The following is a 10,792-nucleotide window of genomic DNA, read 5'->3' on the forward strand; positions in this document are numbered from 1 at the left end:
ACTGTATTACTATTATTGCCACTCTTAAGGGCATCGAGAAAACAAAAAACTGAAAAAGTGACAACTAAAAGCCAAAATCTCCATTTTAGCCCGTAAAATGCGCCACAATCCCCGAAAAGTGACTGTGATGGCCCATGGCGTGAAACGCGTAGAAATAAACTCAATAGGGAAGGACTTAGACTAAGATTAGCAGTACTTTACGTCGCCTCATACTTCACAGACCAGGATAAGTAATGGCGTCGATGAGCCACCAGCCTCTTAAGAGCTGACTTTGTTTTTCACTAACTACTATCACACAAAAATTCACGGTCAATCGGTCACGGTGTGTTGTCTGTGACGCAATGCTTCTCCTCGGGATCGAGCCATGACCTGAAAAACGCAGAAACAACAGACCACTATGAGAACCTTCTCAAAGTGGGAGAAATTGCTGGGAGCCTCTCAACTACTGTTTGATTCGCTTTCAGTTCTCGCAATGGCAGTTTTGTCTTATCGTCGCGCTAATCTGTTGGAGGTCACCAACTTACAGGCAGCTCAGGTTTGTGTGTTCAAATTATGAACTCTCTCCACTAAATGAGTTACATCTCGTTGATATGTCAAGAGAATTTGGAACTGCAATGTGTTTTGTATATTTGTGTGGAGAAATTTTGAGATGAACAAATTTGTTCTTGGGCGAAGGTTGGCGGGGTACACGGAAATTCGGAACTGGGAAAGCGGACTGAGAAATAACGTAGGGAAGGCAAAAAGCCCACAGTGAAATTTTCCTTTATCTCTCGTAATCTCCACTCGTTCCAGCACTGGCATTGGACCTTCAGTTACGTTTGAAACTGCTCGCAAATTAATGAGATTTTTTTTTTAGTTCCGGTGTGGACAATTTCGAGATGTTTAAAATGGTTTAATGCTATCGGATGTCATTTTTTGTCTTTATTCTTTCTTCGTTTCTCGTTACAGACGGTGCTGGCCGATATATCCACGTTAAACTCAATTGCTTTACTACAATACGTGTTATTTCTCAAGTAATAACATACTACCCCTCCTTGACAATCAAGAGTGAGGACAATACACTGAAGAAAGCCTGGAACCTATGGATGGTAAACCACTTGTTGTCCGTAGTGTACTGCTTCCTCAGAATTGAACTAGTCGTTTCCCAACAACTGAGAACACCGCGCCCGTCGTTACTTTAATGTTTGCAGGCAAACTATTTCCACCGTCTCACTAGCTTCAAACCATTTCCGGCCTGAAATTTCCCATCCGTCACATCTCATCTCTCAGTCTCGAGAGCGAGTTTAATCAAACGTGAGAAAGTTGACAGAGATTGAATCTCCTTGTTTGAGAGAAGTTCTGCAATCTTCTGTGCACCTGTACAGGGCGTTAAAAGTACACGAGTGAACCACTTTGCACCATCATTCAAGTGCGACGTCTTGAACCGGTTCTACATTCCCTTCTAGCTCACGACGACGACGCTTGTGTCCATAGTATGTTATGATACAGTGTATAAAAGCAAGGAAAATACTTATTTCTCTTCGTATAAGTTATTATTGATAATGCACAACAAAAGAACTCGAACTCGTTTGTAAAAGCACTCTTGAAATTGTAAAATACAGCCCGTTTGTAAATTGAATGTGTATCTATATAAACGCAAAATGAACTTTTCTATTCGCGATATAAATAGGCCTTTTGTTTGCCTCCATCTAATTACGACTTTTGAGACGAAAACTATGGCTACTGATGCCTACATGAATAAAATAAATTTAAAATTAGCCGTTTCCTTATTACGAATTTACAACACTTTTCAATATACCCTTCCTGTTAAAATTTGCGTGTCAAGGTGAATGCTTTAATATAATTTAACTTTTACCGTGGACGCTCTAATAAGTTTCCTTAAGGACATAGTTTTCCAGGGCATCTGAACGAAAAAGCTGTTGGTGTAAGCGCTCATGAAAAAGAGGAGGGGACTTATCACAGCGTTCTCAGTAAATCTTCCGGGGAGATAGAATGTCCGATCGTTTTAAAGAAAACATCGATTGATTATGTAATTTCTGTTCTTTAATGAAAGCGTCGCGTTTCTTGATTTCGTTTCCTTTAACACTTTGTTTGCACGGCGTGAGTGTTTTGTTCTTAAGGTAAATTAAAAACAAAGAGATAATCCTAGTTCTGTTTGTACTGTTTGTTTCTCTTGTGAAAGGTTGAGGGGTCAATATTATTTTTCAGTACATGACAACCAATTCTGTCCAAGCGCAGAAGCTGACCGCATAGCAACACAATTTCAGCTTTTTTGTTGTGAGCCCCTGGCTTCGTATTTCCAGCAACAGGCAGTAGTTTTTATCACAAACACTTGGTAGAAGTATGAAAAGGCAGATAGCAAACATTTTTCCGCCGTGAGCATCATTAGATCGTCCACATTTTGAGCTGTAAAGAATCACAAAGCGCAAGGAATTAATATTCCTCTCGATTAAATCATTTGGTTGAATCCAGCGTGTTTTTTTTTCGCTGCCGTCGCTATGAGCAGCGTAACGACACCACAAGCAGGTAAGTTCAGTGTTGTTCGATCATAATTTCGCCTATTCTTCCACTTAATTGTGATTTAAACGGGTCCAAAGGTTAATGGAATAACCAAACAGGTAAAATCTTGCCTGAGCGTAAAACAACGAGAACGACTGTCAACTGATACAGCTTAGATATGATGAATATATGAAGTTCATATATTTTGAACTGCGGTTAAATACGTATGATGCACGATCCTGGCAGTAGAGAGCGCTATTTATGCAATAGCGAAAATCAGACCTGAAAAAAAATCAGGCCTGTACGGGATTCGAACCACTGACCTATGCGATACTAGTGCAGCGCTCTACCAAGCCAACTGGGAGCAGGCCGTTAAGTTGATTCGTAATAAACCCGTGATGATAAATCAGATATGATGAATATATGAAGTTCATATATTTTGAACTGCGGTTATAAATACGTATGATGCACGATCCTCACAGTAGAGAGCGCTATTTATGCAATAGCGAAAATCAGACCTGAGAAAAATCAGGCCTGATACAGCTTAATTATGAAGTCAGGCGATCGGCATTTTGTACGGTATTTAGCGGTTGTTGAAATGTTTTCACATGTATTTATCGCCAAGTTATATGAAAGAAAAGAAATTGTTATTAAGTCCCAAGATTCAAACTGCTTTGGCTGCCAAAGAGGGAATTAGTTATTTCGCATTAATCAAGTGTGACACGATATAAACAGTCAACGAAAATTTATATTCAACCCTTTACACCTTAGTCTCCCTCGCACCCGTTTTCAGTCTCGTCACGCAACGCTCCTGCGTGACGGGACTAAAAATGGCTGTAAGGGAGACTATTTACACCTTTACATTGAGATAATATTCACATTCTCCACGCTCTTCTCTCTAGATTTCCTATGGTGCTGACAAGGAGAATTTATGTGAAAATCAGGAGCTTCTTTCAAAAATTTGTGATTATTTCCTCTATTCTCATTACCTCTACATTTGATTAATTTAATTTAATTTAGTCCATTTTCACTGCATTAAGTTTTGCAGTGGGGAAGGACTAGAAAGGAACATAGGAACCATTCGTGCTAGTCCACCCTCCCACCCATCCCACCCATCCCACTCATCCCACCCCAGGGGAGGATATCCATCACACAGTAATCTCGTGTGTGGGAAATTAACGTCTCCTACCCCAACCCTGCAGGAGACGGGACCTCCATTTATTCGTTCCTATCCGAGAAGACTAGAATATCTAACCATTTCCTGATGTTGTAGATCGGTAGCAAATTCTTCTCAATTATTTTAAGACCCTGAGTGTTGGTCCGGCCGGGGCTCGAACCCTCGACCTCCCCCGTACAACAGTCCAGCGCTCTATCCATTGAGCTAACCGGGAGGCTCAAGGGTGATAGATACCATGAGGAAAATTACAAGCCAGTCACTCTTCGGGGTAGAAGGATTGGTTTTAAATTTCCTAGCAACGCAAATTTGCGCGTCAAATCTAAAAGCCGCCAAGATTGAGCAAGTCTATTCTGTCAAAGCAAACCGAAGAGATCCCTCCCAAAATGGCTGCGCCGAAATCTTTTGTGGTTCACACATGATGAAACAGATTGTAACTGAACTTGTCGTCCCATCTGCATTATAGAATCATCATTTGGGAGTCCAAAGGACAGCTCACGTCCGCTTCCATCCGCCTATTTATCAACATATAATAAGGAATATATAGGTTCTTTTGGTCCACCAGCGCCAGATGCAAGGTAAATTGTTGCCAATGGCCACTGCGCACAGCACAGATCGTTTGGTTAAAAATCATTTAAATACGAGTCTTAGCGCGTTTTGCACAAAAGAAAGTCATAAGTCTTCTATCTAATCCATAACAAAGGAAAGGGGAAAATGGGAACTTTTTACACCTCTCTGGTTTCTTCGCTTTCACCAAATCTGACCTAGCGCAAGTAAATTTGTCAGGTTTGCACGTTGTTTCGATAAATGACAGTTACAGATTGAAAATACTCTGACTCGTTTTGTCATATTCGTTCACTTAGTTCTTAAGTTTCTGTTTATCTGTTCTCTTTTACTCTCCTCCGATCCAATGTTGTTATAATTGTTTGTCAATTATAGTTCTTCTTTTTAATTCTTTAGAGTGCGAACCTCGCGGTTTTACCCACCGGGACAACCTTCCGTTGACTCCACGTACAGAACCGATTTCCTTTGTCACCAGGGAAAATCTACAATAAAAGTGCCTTATGGGACGTCTTCTGGAAACAGAAGCAATAATCCTCATCCTCAAAACATGGAACAAGTGTTCGCGCATCCGATCAAAGTAGGTAAAGTAAACCTAGAGCGAATTGCGGACTGGTCCAGCAAACTAACACTGTTATCTCGACCAATCTGATGCAAAACACAAAACCAATCACCACCAGGTCACCCTCGTTTTCCCTCGCTAAAGGACAGTTGCGTGTAAAATCTTGGTAAACTTACAGTTACCATGAATTCCAAATAAAACTTTGACTTGTATATTCAAAGGAAATTTTTCTGAAGCATGGCTCACTTCTGTCCCGCAGCATTAAAAAACACGAATAGGTAAAAAAAAAGAAAATTAGAACTTAAGATAATAAAATGACTTCACGCCTTCTCTTCATTTTCATAGGATTATTTCGTGTGGTCCCACTACCGAAAGCTACCCCCAGTTACTTCTAAAGGGACAGAATCCTCCACCAGCTCTGAGCTCCTTAAGAAAGTGTGCCAAGACAAGACTCGGTCGACTTATCAACAGGACTATGTCCCTCCTATTCAAGGTAGTATAAATGTTCCTTTTTGTGTTGTAAGTACAATACGATCAAAAGGAGTTAATCGAATATTTTTTCTCAGAGCAGTGGCAGACACCACTTTTACTTAAAAGTTCAAATGTTCAAATGCTAATTTGTTTTATTTATTAATATATTTTGTCTATTTATTTATTTTTAGATCTTCACTCTTAAAACAATGGCTCTGAAGGCCAAGGATTAGATTTAGAGAGATAGCATACCGAATAGTTCTGATCACTCTGAAATGAAGAAATAATCACGAGAAAGACAAATGTTATGGGATAAGAAAAATATGTAACATTAGAAAAAAAATAGGGAAATTGACCTGTTTGTGTCCTTTTCAAAGGAGTTTCCGCAAAAGTGAGCCATACAAGTCTTGTCTGTCTTCAGAATGCCCGATTCAAAAGTGTGCCAAAAAATTGAGACCGTGATTAACGTTCACTTGAAAAGACTCTTTTACAAACAGTACACAATACTCAATTTTAAGAGACTATTTTCTAACTCATTTTAGTTTTGCCAACAAAGATATCTTTTTATCACCACAAGACTTGATAGAGGAATTTTTCTGTACGTTCAAGCCGCAACCTAGACATTTTTTTTATCGCAGATTCCAATTGGTGATCAAAAAACTAAAATTGCACTGGATCATGGCTCATCTCATGTGAAGTCGTTGTACAAAAAGGATCATTGTTCAGGAATAGCTTTCTTATGAATTATAATTGAGCATGAATCATTATATGTTAAATTTGTTTAGGTCTTAAAACAATGACGTTAAAACAGAGCTGCCAAAGACGATAATGGAGCCTTTTGTCTCTTGAGTTGACTATGAAATAATGCCGTAAGAGAACTTACAAATATTTGTGGTTGTTTTGTTTGACCGTTTTCTCTTGGGAATTTTGTGAAAAAGAGGGTCTTACAATATAAGTGAGTGTTATTACTCTCAGTAAATACGGCGATATAACTGATGTCAGTTGATGCGCTTGCCATGTTGATAGCAGTTAGTTACACTTTTGCAGATGGGAATATGAGTGCGAAACAGGCTAATTCAAACATTGTTGATCATCTTCTCATGAACCGTTCGATTTCGTGTCAGTAATGAGTACAATCGTGTAACAATGAATGGTCATATATGTGATACTGTTCAGCCAATCACAGTTGAGCAGTTATCAGGGGAATACAGTTGTGGAACCCGTGGAAACACATCATCATTTGAAGCTAAACTACAATTTTTCGATCGAAAACATTTTCCATTTGAATCTCTCTTTCAAGGTAAGTTATGGGAAATATTTATTTCTTCTTTTTCGAGAGAACTGACTTCCAAATAGTACCTTTTATGATGAATAGATCCTGACGGAATTGTTTGACTTATCTAACAACGTTTTCGTAAACAAAAGAACAAATAGTGTACATTTAGTTGATTTTCTCAAAACACTGCACTGTTTGCACTAGCTTTGGAGTATTCTATATTTTACTTTCATGACTGATTTAACAACTCGTGTACTTGAAACGATAATTTTTCTGCAAGATCGATTAAATCTAAAATTGCTTTGCATGCATAAGTCACTAAAATGGCCGAAAAGTATGCCGAAAGAATCATAACATTTCACGAAATAACTTACGACGCGAAAGAAATATATTTGATATTTTTTAAGGCAGATGTTTTTCTAACACTTATCTATTAGTCAGCCGATACAAATGAGGCTAATCAACTTAATATTTATTGGCTAATTTTAATGTAGGAACGACAAAGATCATCATGAGAAGTAGTTAAAGTTTTGGTAGAGTGGTTTGGATCGGCTCGCTTTTAGTCAGTCAGTTGTCATGCCATACCAAGGCGGGAGATATCTACCTCCCATAGGTAAAAAATCTCATTGTTTACCTAATTTTTGTTCTTTGTTTTTGGAGGAGGCGTCGCAGGTAAAACAAAATACTTGCGAAGGGGTATACTACTTTCCAGGCAAAACTTGGACCGTATACTTTTTCAGACTGGTGCACTGTATAAGTGTAATGAAAGTTCGATAAAGCTTTTCAGTTATATGTTCAGTAAAAACTATTATTGAAATCTGACCATTAACAGATGTCAGAGCAAAGGAAGCACAGTCTCCTAAGTAAGCATTGGTCACGAGTCTGGGGTTCGAACCCTCGACCTCCTGCACATCAGTCCAGCGCGCCACACATGACCTAACTAGGCGGCTTTTTTGGACAAATCAAAGCCCTAATTGATCATGAAGCTTAAGTAAACCGATGCAATCGCGAATTAATTCGAAAACTGAAGAGCAAACAATTTTTCCAAATATTTACTTAACACATTTAGATAGACCACTTTCTCTAACTTTCTCCCTCTCTCTGCGTATGTCACTTTACACTACTTTACCTTATGATCAATTTTTCAGCAACTCCAATACAGACAACGTACCAGAAAGACTACACCATTCAGTCGGTGGAACCTCCAAAATCTTTTAAATACAGATCTATCAGCTGCAGTTTACGTGAGTATTACTGGATAAGACTTTTTTATTTTTAAGTTTTAATTCAGTTAAGTTCAGTTCAGATCAGAAAACTGTAACAGCATCGCAGCTGCACTATTACTTTTTTCGAACTTTGCGGAGATTGTCAATGTTACTGAATTAGAATTTATTCATTTGTCTTTCAGCTCCGATAAACTTTTCGAACTATCGTAATGTTGGCAAATCAACAAACTACAGAGACGAGTTCCAAGGAACTTTTGGACCAGCAGCTCCGAGCGCCAAGTAATTTTCGTAACAAATTCTGTAGCATTTATTGTTATCTCTTAATTCTAGCGGTCCTTTTTTGTTAATCTGGATTGGCCGCTCAGACTCTCATTTCAGCGAGAAAGGATTTCAATCCTGAAAACACATACAACCGGGTCTAGTCAAACTGGTCCTATCTTTTGACAAGAGCTAATTATGTAATTAGATTCCTAGCCTCCTACAGTCGTGAGGGAATTCGCTAAGTTGCGCATGAGTTTTAAGTGCGCATTATTTTAGATGAAGGTGAAGAATCATTTGTAATCCCTTTGGCATTGAAAACAGGCGAAAAAACATTTCGTTTGAACACACGTGTGCAAAAACCCGTTCTATCAGCTTGATCAGACAAGATAGATAGAAAGCTGCCAGAGGGCATCTCAATTACAGCTTCTTCTCCAAAACGGCCTACAATGTGACCCACCAGATCTACCAATGGTTAATTTATTTAAATCCCACAGCAGAAGAAGCGCATGTTCCACAAACGATTTTAAAATTTTTAAGTCAATGCAGCTGAAATTATCGGAGAAGTAACACTCTGCATCGGTTATATTAACGGAAGTTTGAACTACTTGGGAAAAGTATTTACTCGGCCCGAACAATGTAAATACCTGTGTAGAAAAAGAAAAAAAAAAGATTTTTTCGCGGCTGAATGGATTTTGGAATGGATTTTTTTGTAAAATTAACTAACAATGGATGGGTACTCAAATGCTAATTTAAACATGAACTATCTGTTTTTCTTCCTTTTTTTTTTCCTTATATCTATCAGTTAATTTTGTAGCAGTTGGTAGATGATTCTGAAAGGACATTTCAGCGAAAAAAGCTGTGATGTGTTTGCTCTCTTCCCCAGGCCACCCCCATACAACTACCCTTCAGAGGATCCTATCGAGGTATCGACCTACAGAGCGAATTTCCGAGAGAGCAACTTTCCAAGACAAGGTCCTCACCCCACTTCGCCACTGCGTAAAAACAACCCACACCCCAAAACCATGACCAATGCATTTAATTATCCAAACAGGGTAAGTGTTTCTCAGGTCGATCATTTCCCTGAATAAGTATCCATTGCACGATGTTCACAGAGATGGGCTATGACGGCCACTGCTTTTTTGGTTATTAAGCTAAGAAATTCATGTTTCTACATAATATTAACAAGGTCGATCAAGAAGGACCTTTTGTCGCCTACTTTGTTATCCACGAATATAAAGTCCTCTGAGGCAGAATATGATGTCCTCATATTTTCTCTTGAGCCCTCTTGATTCTGCCGTATGCTAAGCCATAGCTTTCATGCATTTTTTCTGTTTTTCAGGGCTATTGGGTATGGCCACACAGATTGGAACCATTTAAGTTTCAGTAACTTAACTTAACTGATGACCAAATATATAATTAACCCCAAGATGCGTTTTGTAGAGTCGCGTGATGAAAAGGGCTACGTCACTCTATTCAAGGGCATTTTAGGCGCAACAAAAAATTAACTTCAACGAAATAAGCCTTAAAACAATTAGTTTGCTGGGGTTGATCCATGCGGCGATAAGGAAAAACAAATGGAGATTTGAGCAGTGGAAAAGACTCGAGCGTTTTAATTTGGATTCTTTGAATTCGTGCGTTTTCAAAAATCTGAAGGGAATCTCTAAAAGGGGGGAGGGGCATCTCCAGCACCCACCCCTCTCTCTTAACCTACACACCTGTCCAAACGACGAAGTTGAAGATTTTAAGCAATTTTTTTCAAGCTGAAAGCCCGCGACGAGGATTCCTTAACGCAGAACTTCTTACAGTTGTGTCAATGATGTCAAAGCATTTAAGTAAAACAAATTAGGGAGTGAAAACCGCAACGTCGATTTGATATCTTCCCACTGAGCATCATAAGCAGAGTACCTTTTACAATCAGTTCTTTGCATCCAAAGCCAATAAGCACAAGTAATTAAAGCTTTCGCAAGAAGTACCAACCCAAGGAGTAAATACCTGTATTTTGACAGTTTAAGTAAATGTAAGTCATCTCATCTGTAAGTCAGTTATGTTAAGTAACCAGAGAGTATAGTCATAGTCGAAAATATTTTGTGATTATAATATATAAGTCATAGAGTCAAGGAAAAGAGAATCCAGGGCTGGGCTTACTTTTCTCTTGCACAATGTGAGAGTACCTGACAGTTCTAATTCCTTTATGCGAATAGACTTGCCACCAAAAAAGGCGATCGATTAGCCCGAAAACTCTAAAACTAATATTCTTCAAATTTGGATTGCATTGTTCTTGCGAAAACAATGCCCGTCAGGATGAAACTTTGAAATCTATAATTCAAGACAAAGGGAAGCTTACTTTTAAGGCTGGCATGGCTTCCTGGGGCAAATTGATTTTAAAAGGAGTGGAATTTTTCCACCTGCCGTTGGTAGATTGATTGTTATAACCTTCTATGACCTTCTATGACCCTCTAAGACCTACTTTGACCTTTAGGCAGCAGCTTGCAGCTCCATTTCAGTCTTTCTGCAGATCCATTCATCCACTTTTATCGTCCTTCCCAACCACGAACTGGTGCCGACCGAAGCGTAAAGTCGCCATTTACACCTCTTTTTCCTTTTTTGGGCCTACAAGCCCCGACCAACATTGGCATGGATGTTGTTACATGCTACTTAGGATGGTTTTCAATCAATATATTAATGCAGTAAATGGTTTGAACCCGGGGGTAACATGTGAAGGTGTAGTCTGATCGTCCGGGTGAGTGTAGTCCTGAGAAGGA

At 39.0% G+C, this 10,792-nt stretch overlaps 3 protein-coding genes across 3 annotated transcripts in view; all 3 read left to right on the forward strand.

Moving 5' to 3' along the window:
• LOC111327897 (TBC1 domain family member 19) overlaps positions 1 to 1,757 on the forward strand; it is a 19,223-nt gene extending 17,466 nt beyond the window's left edge. Inside the window, exons 22-23 of the mRNA XM_022932211.2 lie at positions 465 to 535; positions 949 to 1,757. Of these exons, the coding sequence (XP_022787946.2) occupies positions 465 to 535; positions 949 to 1,017 (140 nt within the window). The 3' untranslated portion in view covers positions 1,018 to 1,757. The remainder of the gene's footprint in view (positions 1 to 464; positions 536 to 948) is intronic.
• Positions 1,758 to 1,895: 138 nt separating this feature from the next.
• Positions 1,896 to 6,100, forward strand: LOC148724059 (uncharacterized). The gene is made up of 5 exons (XM_088734211.1): positions 1,896 to 2,526; positions 4,140 to 4,251; positions 4,634 to 4,814; positions 5,142 to 5,289; positions 5,459 to 6,100. The coding sequence occupies exons 1-5, from the start codon at positions 2,499 to 2,501 to the stop codon at positions 5,470 to 5,472; spliced, it is 483 nt and encodes a 160-aa protein (XP_088590337.1). The 5' UTR covers positions 1,896 to 2,498; the 3' UTR covers positions 5,473 to 6,100.
• Positions 6,101 to 6,391: 291 nt separating this feature from the next.
• Positions 6,392 to 10,178, forward strand: LOC111327906 (uncharacterized). The gene is made up of 6 exons (XM_088734212.1): positions 6,392 to 6,567; positions 7,038 to 7,156; positions 7,692 to 7,787; positions 7,952 to 8,048; positions 8,914 to 9,082; positions 9,370 to 10,178. Exons 2-6 carry the CDS (start codon positions 7,120 to 7,122, stop codon positions 9,415 to 9,417), a joined length of 447 nt encoding a protein of 148 aa, XP_088590338.1. The 5' UTR covers positions 6,392 to 6,567; positions 7,038 to 7,119; the 3' UTR covers positions 9,418 to 10,178.
• The last annotated feature ends 614 nt before the right edge of the window (positions 10,179 to 10,792 follow it).

The sequence above is a fragment of the Stylophora pistillata genome, chromosome 9, assembly GCF_964205215.1.
Source record: "Stylophora pistillata chromosome 9, jaStyPist1.2, whole genome shotgun sequence".
Taxonomy (NCBI): Eukaryota; Metazoa; Cnidaria; class Anthozoa; order Scleractinia; family Pocilloporidae; genus Stylophora; species Stylophora pistillata.

Excerpts from the sequence above, each read along its gene's own strand:
- LOC148724059 (XM_088734211.1), top strand. The coding sequence starts at position 2,499 with ATGAGCAGCGTAACGACACCACAAGCAG. Across the intron at positions 2,527-4,139 it reads CGTAACGACACCACAAGCAG|AATCATCATTTGGGAGTCCA; the intron begins GTAAGTTCAGTG and ends TCTGCATTATAG. Across the intron at positions 4,252-4,633 it reads CCACCAGCGCCAGATGCAAG|AGTGCGAACCTCGCGGTTTT; the intron begins GTAAATTGTTGC and ends TTAATTCTTTAG.
- LOC111327906 (XM_088734212.1), top strand. The coding sequence starts at position 7,120 with ATGCCATACCAAGGCGGGAGATATCTACCTCCCATAG. Across the intron at positions 8,049-8,913 it reads CCAGCAGCTCCGAGCGCCAA|GCCACCCCCATACAACTACC; the intron begins GTAATTTTCGTA and ends TCTCTTCCCCAG. Across the intron at positions 9,083-9,369 it reads CATTTAATTATCCAAACAGG|GGCTATTGGGTATGGCCACA; the intron begins GTAAGTGTTTCT and ends TCTGTTTTTCAG.